At 38.8% G+C, this 12,595-nt stretch overlaps 1 protein-coding gene across 2 annotated transcripts in view; it reads right to left on the bottom strand.

The window, feature by feature from the left end:
• Positions 1 to 12,595, bottom strand: part of LIMA1 (LIM domain and actin binding 1) — an 82,604-nt gene that overhangs the window by 15,974 nt on the left and 54,035 nt on the right. For both annotated transcript variants that reach the window (XM_037031045.1, XM_037031046.1), the window contains exons 5-7: positions 5,564 to 5,648; positions 4,682 to 4,830; positions 1,892 to 1,999 (exon numbers count right to left, since the gene is read on the bottom strand). In XM_037031045.1, coding sequence (XP_036886940.1) covers positions 1,892 to 1,999; positions 4,682 to 4,830; positions 5,564 to 5,648 — 342 coding nt within the window. The remainder of the gene's footprint in view (positions 1 to 1,891; positions 2,000 to 4,681; positions 4,831 to 5,563; positions 5,649 to 12,595) is intronic.

Genomic DNA, 12,595 nt, shown 5'->3' with positions numbered 1-12,595 from the left:
ATCCCTCAAACTATGCACCTAGGGTAGATTGGGTGATTTCAGGGCCGGGAATATTTTTCTCTAAAATGTCTTTTTTAAAGAAAGCTTTTATTTATTTATTTTTAGAGAGAGAGGAAGAGAGGGAGAAAGAGAAAGAAACATGGATGTGTGACAGAAGCATCACAGTTACCTCTCACAAGCCCCCACTGGGCACCTGGCCTGCTACCCAGGCATGTGCCCTGACTAGGAATCAAACCGGTGACCCTTCAGTTTGCAGGCCAGTGCTCAATCCACTGAGCGACACCTACCGGGGCTAAAATGTCCTTTTTATAATATATAAGAAAAATTCCAAACATATTTACTCATTCTTAAGACAACCTTCCACTTAAAAAACGGGAAACCCAGGCATCTAATGAGAGAACTCACTTGCCACATGACGTGTGAGCCGTGTGACTAGTGCCTGAGCTCACTGTTGCAGGGATTCATGTGATTTATTTGATTGCTTTATGATTATGAAACAAATTACTGCCAAGTGTTTTGTCTTATTATTTCAACAGAGATCTCTAATGTTTTTATAAAGCAAAGTGATTTAATTCTTCTAATTTTTTTTCCTGTCCTAGTATGTGATTCACACCACATTGCCACCCATCTGAGACCATTTTCCCGCATGCCTACTCTGGTCTGATCAAGTGTGCAGCATGTCTCGTGGCTTCCTGCCAGTATTCTGTCAATACAGCAAACCTCTAAAAGTCTGTCATAGTGAAATACATTTGAGAACTATTGCTGTTGACCAATTTGAATGATCTCTTCACTTTTTGGAAGAATGGCCTCAAGGGGGTCCATATGTATAACAGAAACAATGTTTTTCTCCTAATATCAATCACTGTCATAGATGTGAAAGCTCTTCCTCCTCATCTAACTCAACATTTGATTATTATATTGAACAAAAGACCAAAAAGATTGGGTAATGGATCAGCAGAGAAAATGATAAACTCACCTGCCATACACATTACTGCTTACTCCAACTAAGCCAATTCATCTAACATTAAATGTATAAAATACAAATCTAATTTGCATACAACCTCCCCCTGGCTTTCTACCACTGCAGGACTACCTCCAAACTCTTAAGGGTGTCATATAAACCTTTTTAGGACCCACCCCAGCTTTCTCCCTCCACCTGTCTCTCACCATTGCCTGTATGGACCTCGTTCTCTAGCCAAGTCATCCTGGTTTCAATCTCTGATTTCCACTCCTCTGTTATGCCTTCCTGGAATACCATCCTCTCTCTTCACTTGAACTTCTTATTCACTTGGCCTACTTTGACTCTTCAGGACATCACCTTCTTGAAAAAGTTGGGGTAACTGTCTTTAGCCTCAGCTTCCACGGCCCTGCGTTGTCCTCTCACAGCTGTCACACTGTTTATGACTGCCAACCTGTTACTCCTCTCTCCTCGACTGTTAGCTTCCTTGCAGATAAAGACCATATGGAATGGTATGTTCATATGTAGTTTTTAAGCTTAGCGTTTCCTGTGCTTAGTATAGTGTCTAGCTTTCAAAATACTTTGAGTGAAAGAATAAAATGTTCTTGCACAAAATGAGTTAATAATATACAAATACTTCAAAGATAATATTTCTAAGCAAAACAGATTTTTAAAAATCATTTTAGCTCTCTGCCCTCTGAGCATCTGCTGAGTGAAAGAATTTTCCAATGAGGGTTCATTATTTGGTCAGCTATAAGTTGCAGAGCTTCCCAACCGAAATTATGTGACCTGCAAAAACAACAATCTGTCCTGGCAGCTGTCACCAGATTCCCAGACACTCTGCAGCCCAGAGTCAGAGTGGTTTCTAATTTTGAGCATCTAATTTAGAACACATGGCTCCTTGGCAACTGGACATCAGACTTTCCAACCCACCTTTTCTCCATCTTGATGGGAGACACAGACCTCAGGACCCGGGGGTACGTTCTCCTTTTGCTCCGACTTGTGAATTTTGATTTCACTGCCATTGGCTCTCAGTTCATTCTGAAAAATAAAAACCGCCTGTGAACTTTTTTAAACGTCTCAAAAAATAAAGTAAAATAAATTCTCACTATCCTATTCTCTTCATTGCACAATTAAGTAAACTTGGAATGTGAACAAAAAAAATTCTTTTAAGAGGCTGGAGGTCAAATCAATCCCCTAATTCTCACAAGCAAAACCAGTTGGACTTGTGAAACAACAAAAGCAGCTTTGTGGACACACACCTCAGAGTTAAATATTTGTACACTAGGTAACACCGATGCTCATTAGAATACAGACACATCAACACAGACACACACACAGACACCCCCCCCACCACCCCCCTGCGTACAACGTTCTTGTGATTCACTCTTCTAGCAGCAGAGCTTGTGGGAATGCAAAGCTGGTGAGTTTTATCAGAAAAGACCATTCTGGAGCAGGGAAAGGAGGTGCCAAGTGCCAATAATTAAGAAAATATACTGACCATATATATATATATGCCCGGCCTGGAAAGAGAGACAGGGGTGATGTATACATATGAAAACAAATTATAAAAAATGATACCATAGAGCCTTCTGGTACCATAAAGTCTCATAAATGAGACTTCGAAAACATGTTTTTTGCATAAAATTCACACATTGTACTAAAGACCTACCTTATTCTACTTCTCATAACAGAGCCTTAACATAAAAAGCAGGCATTAATACTGTCAAAGAAATAAGCACAGGTTTTTTTTCTTGCAAAGACCACTTGGGGCAAAATATTAAAATTAACTTTATCTATTAGACCCAAAATCAATATAGAGGTAGATGAATATGAACATTTCCTATCATGAATCTGCTAATAATCTAGTCCCTTTCTGTCCCCTGTGATTCTTTAAGCATGGGAGAAAACAATTTATGGCCACTAAGCCAATGAAGGGGGTGTGAGTGTGACTGATTTACTCATGTGTGGAATTCCAGATTAAGGCCCACATTCTGGAGGTGCATCTGCAGGAAGGAGCTGGCAGCCAGCACTGCGGAAGATAACAGTGCAACAGGCCAACCACTCGTTCCGGACCCCAGCCCAAAGCCCAGCCGCCAGAGCCCCTGCCATGGAGCCTGTGCCTTGTTACAGCCTACCTCTGTGAAGCTGCCGGAGAAATTCTTTTGAGATGAGATAAAATGTACTTTTTACAAGAATTCCTACAGTATTTCAACTCTCAAAATTTTCAGAGATGGAGAAATGCAAGGCAGAAACTAATTAGGAGTTAAAAAAAAAAGTCACTGAACAGGTTTTTCCACTTAGGGAGTCACCTGGCCGGAATGTTTACAGCAGGAGGGCACTGAGAAGCAGCAAAATCCTGGAACAAGAGGGAATAAAGCTCCACGGATCACCTGTTTGCTGTATCTCCTGCCCTGCCCTCTAAGAGAAGTCTAATTTGCTCACTTTTCATAGTCAACATTGATTTACACACATCTCTTCTGAACATTACAGTGAAAAATCAAGATGAAATTATTCATTGCTCAGAGACTTTGGCCACCAATAAATACTACTAGAATGCATACTTAATAATGTGGGAAAAAGAAGGCTCAACTCCTGCAACACGCTGTATATTACCAACAGGCGCCAGTTTCAGTCTGCCTGGGAACAACACAACTCAATTCGAGTTCTCCAACTTTGTTAACAAAGACATCAAGAGATTAATAGTTTGTAATCTGCAATGTCACAAGGAGCAAACATTTGAAAGATACATATATAGATATGTGTACACGTGTATATACGTGTGGGCACATACGAACAAAGGGCATTTAAAAGATAACTTCAGTTAAGAAGTTCCATAGTGTCACCCTGCCAGTTAAGCCTAGATGAGTATAAAATGAAAAGACCCTCCATTCTATTTAGAATACCAAATATTTTGTTCTTACTCAGCACGCCATCTTCTCATTTCTCGCCCCTTTTCTCATCCACTATTCTTTTTTTTAAGAAAACCATCCCATAACAAGTAGTAAAGATTAAATAGGCCACATATTGTAGAATTTCATTTGTAAGAAATGTCAGAAAGAGGGAGGTCCATAAAGACAGAAAGTGGATCAGTGGTGGCCAGGGGACTGGGAGTGAGTGTGCAGTCCCCCAATTTCTTTTTGGGATGGTGGAAATGTTCTGGAATTAGTGGTGATGGTTGCACAACCTTATGAATATACTAAAAATTACTGAGTTTTATACTTTAAAATGGTGATTTTGTCAAATGAATTATGAATCAACAAAAAATTGTAAAAACCCATCCCATATTAATGCTGAATATATTTGATATTTCTCTCCACTATTTGCCCTTTCTTCCCTCAAAAATAAAAATAAAATAAATGTTTCTGTTAAAATTAATAAAATACTACTTCTTTAACAAAGAAACCAAGATTAAGTAGAAGAGACAGGAAAACTCTCAATGACATTACTAGATGGTAACCTCACAAAAAAAACGGGTGGGGTGGGAATGAGACCTAGGAAAGCAAAGAGAGGATTGGAACATGGGAAGGATGGAGAATAAAACTAAGGAAGGATTTCTGTGAAAAGAGAATGGAGGGTGGGGAGACAAGAGAAGAAGCCAGGGCTCACAAGTCAGGGTCTGACAACATTTCTAGTTTCTGTGCTCAGTGACCTTTGCTGGATGAATGAATGAATGAATGAATGAATGAATGAATGAATGAAGGAATGATACACAACACATACTGTATAGTTGGTAGAACTGCTTTGTTTGGACACAGCTGCCTGGTACTTGGCCATTCGATCCTTTATGGAGGTTTCTGACAGGCGTGGGATCTCCAGATTTCGTCTAGTCTCACTTTTCTCCAAGCTGAATGCAGGAGTTGACACTTGACCTAGAAGCATGCAAAAAAAAAAAGAAATTTATTAGAAAATAAAATGTGATTTCAGTGGCTTCAGATTCCCAATTTGGGGGGGGGGGTTGTAATCTAATGAAATCAATTTCTTCAATTGAGTACAGAGAAGGAAAGCAGGACTATAACTGTCAGCTGTATGGTAATATTCACTCACTTTCCCAACATTATAAGGAGAAACTTTACCATAACTGAGTATTGTATATTTGAAAATTTTGGCTTCTTTAACATATGAAAAAAATTAGATCTTGATGTAATTTTATTTGCATTTCTTTGATAACTAGGAGGCTAATGATTTTATGTTTATGAATTCAATTTTTTTCTTTTGTACACTACCTATATGCCCTTCAAAACATAATAATTCCACCCTCAAAATGTTTTGTTACCATCGGTAGTACAGGATAACCAATCTTGACGAAGGATACTGCCCATGGATGGGAGCCCTCACAGCTTAGGTGACCACGGAGCCCAAACTGCCCATAGTGCTTCCCCTGGAATCCTGCGGATGTATCATTTGTCTACCACGGGCTACCACTGACGGGGATGGATTTAAAATACAGAGACGCTCTTTGTGGAGAGCAATGCGGTTTGGGAATGGCTTGTATATAACAGATAAGACTTCCTTTTAATTTGTGCCATTCTTCCTTCAAAGCACTGGCTGTTCACTGATGAGGACTTCCCAGAGAATGTCATGCGCTTGGAACTGTCTGCTTACTTGGCCCTATTTCCAAATCATCCAGAGAATAGTTGTTTTCAGAGATCTTCCTTCCACCTGCACTTCGGCTTTGGACCCGAAGAATCTGTTTGGAAAACAAAACCAAGCAATAAATTTTGCATAGAAGATGGGAAATCTTGATGCAATGTTCAAAAAAGATGGCTGCAAATCTCCTTTATAAATAAAATCCAGAAGACAATAGACTTTATATTAGTTTCTATACTCCACAGAAGGTGCTTTTAGTATTATAAATATTAAGCACTATCTATTCACAGGTGCCCGGGGAAAAATAAGTTAACTATGTTTAGGTTATGCTCCCTGCCAGTAATCACTGCCTAACCAGCTTCACCAGAAAGCCTTGTATCTAAATAGTCACTGAGGGGAATCTTCACGTCCCAGACGATAATGACACGTGTCTCCAAAGTGCCAAGTCTGGATGGCGGTATCTGCCGTTTCCCTTCTCCATCTGCCTTACCCCTGCCGTTGCTGCCCTGCGTGGACTACCGAATTACCGTTCTAAACGGTTCTTCCAACTTCCAGTCAAGTCTCTATGATGCTGGCATCCTCCCAAGTCGTGCAAAATACATAATCACCCCCAAGTATACATCTACACACTCTCTTGTTTAAAATTCTTTAAGGATTCCTGATCACTCCTCGAATTAAATCTGAAGTGCTTGGTGTGTCACAGAAGACCAGTTCTAGATCTGGTCCCTATCTCCCCTCTCTGGGAATATTCTTTTCCCTACCCTTATCCTCCAGGAAAAGCATACTGCTGTGAGGTCCACGATATTATAAGTGAGTTCCCTTAACCTGGATTACCATTTTATCCTGCTGTCTAGCAAATGCCTGTTTCTTCAAGACATGGTGTAAACGGAGTAACTCTGTGAAGTCTGTCCTACCTGTGCTACCTAAGTCCAAGCAGTCCTTTCTCTGTACCCGAGCTACCTGGTTACACTGCCAGTGCACTGCTTATCAATTGTTGTGTGTCCCTCTCCTGGATCAGAATCTCACTGAGGGCAGTGACCATGCTTTTCTTTATTAAGGAGAAAGTGAATGGTACAGATTTTTTGACTAAAGTATTTTGTGATCCTGTAAATTATTACGTTTCTATCTCTTGACCTAAAGTAGGTCTCTAGCTCTGACCGAGTGTGGCTCAGCTGGTTGGGCATTGTTCCACAAAGTGAAAGGCTGCCTATTCAATTCCTGGTCAGGGTCCTTGCCTGGGCTGTGGGTTCAGTCCCCAGTTGGAGTGCATATGCGAGGCAACTGATCGATGTTTTTCTCCCTCTCTCCCTCCCTTACCCTCTTTCTAAAAATAAATAAATAAAATCTTAAAGTAGATCTCTAATTAAAGTTACAAATTACATACTTTTAAATTTTTATTTATTGACTTGAGAGCGAGAGATTGATTTGTTGTTCTACTTATTTATGCATTAATTGGTTGATTCTTGCGTGTGCCCTGACCAGAGGTTAAACCCACAACCCTGGTATAGTGGGACAACACTCTAACCAACTGAGCTACCTGGCCAGGACAAATTATAATTTTTAAGCCTAGAAAAGTAACTCACTAGAAAGTCACTCAGTGCCACAGAATGTTCCCTTGGTACACAGCATGTCATGTGTATTAAGATAGTAATGAGAGCCCTGGCTGGCGTAGCTCAGTGGATTGAGCATGAGCCTGCGAACCAGACGATCGCGGTTCAATTCCCAGTCAGGGCATATGCCTGGGTTGCAGGCCAGTTCCCGGCAGGGGCCAATTCCCAGCAGGGGATGCAGGAGAAGCAACCATACATTGATGTTTCTCTTCCTCTCTCCTTTCCTTCGCCTCTAAAGATAAATAAATAAAATATTAAAAAAAAAAAAAGATAGTAATGAGAGCCTTCAGCCACATCCTATCATTTGTATCTCAAGATAACATGAAGTAGAAAAGATATCTGAAGTCCCGTATAACAGGAGATAAGATTTAGTACGCTTTTGAATTCAACATTAGTAAAAGAGCCATTATACCTCTAAGTTCAATGGATTAATCAACTCAACAGTAAAGTTTAAGACTGAACTATCACTTATTTTAAGCCACATCGCCATATCCCTACCTTCAGAAGTCAGGGCCGTGTATTATAGCAAAAAAAAACCCCCAAAACACAGTTTCTTGCAAATTTAATATTGTATTATAGCAAAAAAAAAAACCCCAAAACACAGTTTCTTGCAAATTTAATATTGCACATTTAAAATAATTTATCTCCAGTCAGCTTTGCTATTTATATTATTAGTTGAATCTATTTTTAATAAAAGCAAGATTAGCTATAGCAACTCTAACCTCACCACATTACACTCAGGTCAGCACCATTAATCACATCCTCATTACTCAGATGATGCAACATACTCTCGCTCTGGGAGCAGTCGCCAGTCTGGAAATGCAGATCACTTGCCAAAGAGAAAAGATAAATTTGGCAGGATAACCTCCCATCCACATTTTCCCCTCAAACATTTCTCATTTGCAAATAATTAAAGTACAGGAAATTCCAAAGATTTGTCCCAAATGCTGCTGCACTGTGAGATGATTGCTATAAAAATCAGAATCTTCAGGGCTCAAAAGGAGAGAAAGCCTGGAAATATACTTTAAAAAAAAACTGAAAGTGAACAGGTTTTTCATTCTTAATACTAGAGCAATATTTCAAATATTTACATCTTGTCAAAGGTAAAGTTCAAGTACAATTCAAAAAGTATGTGTTACATGTCACAACCTGCTGAGAGTACAGTTTTCTGTCTGTACTTACAGTCACACAAAACTCCCCGCACTGGCGTTCCTGGGAGCAAGATCATTTAGAACTAGAACATACGTTCTACCAGGGCACAGACTTTCTCCAGCTTCAGATGCATACAATTTCCAATCTTTGCTAGTTTTTCATGTAAAACTATGGATTACATAAAGGGCCTTCAAGAAAAAAAACTTCTGGTTCATAAGGGTATCAATACTCTGAATTATCTTCTTTCAAATACTAAAAAAAAAATGAATGTGCAAAGTTATTCAGTCTTAAAAAATAGAAAAAGAGAAACATCTCTGGAAATCCAAGTTTTACTGACACGGGTTCTGAGGAGGAATACAGCTCTAAGAGAGCTTTAAGGGGATCCCTGGTGAAGCATTTTCGAAATATCTTTTCATCTCCAAACTACTCAAATATGCAGAAGAACAAGATCTCAGATGCATTTACCACAACTTTCATGATCCTCATTTTTAGTGGTAATCTGAGGTACAGGAAGAAGGAGGAGTTTCCTCCAACATTTCTCAAGGAAGTAGAGGAGCACAGTAAGAAAAAAAACACAGGAATTCCGATACTGAAATACTCTCCTGTAACATATTTTTATCACTTTTCAGCCCTTTTTTATTCAGATGCCTGAGGGAACCCTAGTTATCATAGTCTGTTAAGAGAGAAAAGACAAGACCCTTTAAGACTTTCTGGAATGTCCTAGGCCTTGACCTCACCACCCCCCTCCAAGTCCTCCTTCCTGTCAGCTGACTGTAGTAACTCTATGTAGTGTGAACACCCCTTAAACATTCTCTGTGAAGTCATCCACACATCAGCTTGTACACACAACAGACTAAGAGGTTGGGGATTTCGGCTAGTAGTTCATAGAACTTCTTTTCTCTGGAAATTTTTATGTGTGTTGACTTTAGAGAGAGAGAGAGGAGGGAGAGAGAAAGAGAGACACTGATTTGCTGTCCCACTTAGTTATGTATTCATTGGTTGATTCTCGTATGTGCCCCGACCAGGGATCAAACCACCAACCTTGGTGTACTTGGATGACGCTCTAACCAACCAAGCTACTCTGCCAGGGCTAGAAATTGTCTTAAAAGAAGTGAAACGCCTTAGGTCTCAAATGTCAAGTGAAAAAGCAGATTTTCTTGTCCCCTGTACTCTTCTTTTCAGAAAAAATTCTCTTTGAAAGTTGATTTTCAATACTTTAATCTACTGAGAGACTTCTACCTCTCTCAGCCACTTCCTTCAACCTTTTAACGCTAACCTTCCTGCAGACTCCGGTGCCTCCAAACTCAAAGGCGGAAGAAGGATAACTTTTAGGGAAAAATGAGGCTGTGCTGAACCATGCATGGGTAGCATAGGGTGTAGATAAAACCTGGCCTTCATTTCTCAGAGTTTTGCAAGATAAACATTTCCTTCTCCAGGGACCTTCTTAGAAAAAAACAGACTTCATTGAAGCAAAATTATACATAGTGAAGGAGGGAACACTGATCTCCAGTGGCGGGATTTCTCTACTTTTTCTGTATTTCTAAGCATTCTACAAAAATTATGTGTTACTCTTTCAATTAAGAAAAAAGAAATGGAAACATTTCATATTTATTAAGTTAACATAAACAGGTATAAATGGTAAAACCAAATGCTGATGAGGTGCTGGACAATTAACGATGCCTTTAGACTGTGCTAGTGGTGCTATAAAATGGTATAATCTTTGCAAACAAGCTGAATATACATAAGAAGAATGTTTAATGAATTATACCTTTAACTATAACATCGCTTCAGTAATATAGCCCCCTATCCCAAATAACTCAAAAAAACCATTTCTGCCAAGATGCTTAGAGCTGTTTTATTAGGCTAAAAAAAGAACCTACTTACTGGGGAATGATTACACAGTATAATGAAATACCACATCCCCATAAAAGTATAATTACGTGAACTAGGAAGATACATTGAAAGGTACATATAAAAAAGACCAAACAAAAGATAAAGCACACGTAACAGTGAGCATCCAGTGACTAAAGGCTGAGTAAAAAGTTTTACTTTTTACCCAGTGAGTAAAAACTAGGTATGCAGGGATAAGGAGATCACTGGGCACAACGGATGAAGATTACTTTTTTCCTGGCTTACTTGGCATTTTCTTTTCCTTTCTGGTTTACTCTGTGTGTGTGTGTGTAGAGAGAGATTGTTCAGATGACTACTTCATATACGTAAGAAAAACAAGCTTCCCAAACCCATAAGCTTGTAACTCAAGAGTTTTAGTACAAATCTGCTGTATTGCAACATATTTCTCCTCCTCGCTTCCCTGATGTTTTTATTTAGTTAAGAGACTATATAATGTGGGAAGAGGAAAGACAGCTAAATTCTTTGAGAATAGAGCTGTTAATATGTTTTAATTTTCCCCCAGTTTCCTTGGATTTCAAAGATGTGTAAGTCCATGGCCAGTTACTCTTATCCAAGAAATGACTATTATGATACTCATGAAGATAGCATGACATGGTAGAAAGGGTACCACACAATTTCAGTTCTTGTTCTGATATTAATTACCCACATGACATTGGGCATATCAGTTAACTCCTCTGACCCTGGCAGTTTCCATCTGTAAAATATGGATTGTAATATCTTAACTGCCTGGGAGCAGTGAGCTGGATTAAATAACCTCTTACAGTCCCTTATAGTTCTGGAATTTATGTCAATGATCTTGATAGGGATTTCTTACTCATTGGAGCCCACTGATAAGTTAGAAGGCTAGAGAAAATAACTAATACATACAATAACTAATACATTCATGCAGATACCCACCTACGTTGTCTAAACCAGGATTAAGTCCCACAGCAAAAAGACAAATGTGGTGACATCTGGGGGGAAATGATGTCTTCCTGGCACCTCCAAATTCTAATACAGCCAACATTGCTTAGAGAATGTTCTAGTCCCCTGCTATTATTCTCCAACATGTTTTTTATTGTAATGAAACCAGTTAGAAACCAGTTACATATCTAGTTGCTATGAAGGTAAGCAGAAAAGAGATGCCTGGTCTCCAGCTGGCAGATCAAGGACAGCCACTTCGGGCAAAAAAGAGTGAGAATGAGCAGAATTCCCCGACCAGCACCTTTATACCTGGATCCCTTATTATCTTACCACAAAAGACCAAACAGTTAACGTGTAGTTACTATGCAGGGGTAAATAAAACTTATTTATATTGGTATGAGGTCTTTGAGAAATGATCTGCTATACAGAAAAGTCATTTTTATTTTTATTTGAAATCATGGAAGAAGCTATAAACTATAGGTGAATATAATAAGTCAGCAAAAATTTAGTTTTAATAGGCTATATGAGAAAGATAGCAATGAGAAAAAAAATAATTCTTCTGTTTATTTAACAAAACCAGTTATCCAAAGCACTAGCAATGTATCTAATGGAGGTGTAATTGTTGGATCAATTTAAAATTTATAACTCTCGATAAGCAAGTTAAAGATATACTTCTCTACATTAGGATGACCACAATGATGTTAAATGCTATTCAAATCCCCTTCCTCTCTAAGCCCATCTTAAAATTATGATTTAAAAATATGCAACTAATACCAATTATAAACATCCTCAGAATTGTATTCTTGTAATTTAATTCTAAATAATTTACTTGAGACATCAAGAAAGCAGAAGAAAAATCTTTTTATTTAAAAGATTTTATTTATTTATATTTAGAGGGGAAGGGAAGGAGAGAGGGAGAGAAATATCAATGTATGGTTGCCTCTCGTGCATCCCCTGCTGGGAACTGGCCTACAACCCAGGCATGTTCCCTGACTGGGAATCGAACTGCGATCGTGTGGTTCACAGGTCCGCGCTCAATCCACTGAACTACACCAGCTAGGGCCGAAAAATCTTATTAAGATAACATTAAGTAGACAAGGGAACACATGCAATTATTAACCATGAAAGTAGAAAATAAAATGTTATGGATCATTTTATAACAATGCAGAGATTCCCTATGGACACCTACACATTCTTCAAGAGGGCAAACATAAGTTGTTTCTTTGATGTCGGTTACAGATGCACTAGCTATGGATAAAATATCTGACGAACACAGATCAGACTTTAGCTTAGTTTCCTTATTTTCTCAAAGGCTCGCTCCACTCCACCAACACATATACACTGTTAAGTGCCAATGTTATGTAAAGGTAAATGAAATACTAAGTGTCACTTCCAGGAACTTACAAGAAGGAAAACCACAAAAATGTTGGACTGTTTAAAGAAGGATAGTTGAACTCTCATACTAACAAGT

The sequence above is a fragment of the Sturnira hondurensis genome, unplaced genomic scaffold (genome assembly GCF_014824575.4).
Source record: "Sturnira hondurensis isolate 20B ecotype Veracruz unplaced genomic scaffold, ASM1482457v3 Scaffold0020903, whole genome shotgun sequence".
Lineage (NCBI taxonomy): Eukaryota > Metazoa > Chordata > Mammalia > Chiroptera > Phyllostomidae > Sturnira > Sturnira hondurensis.
This window is presented reverse-complemented; position numbering and strand designations above follow the sequence as displayed.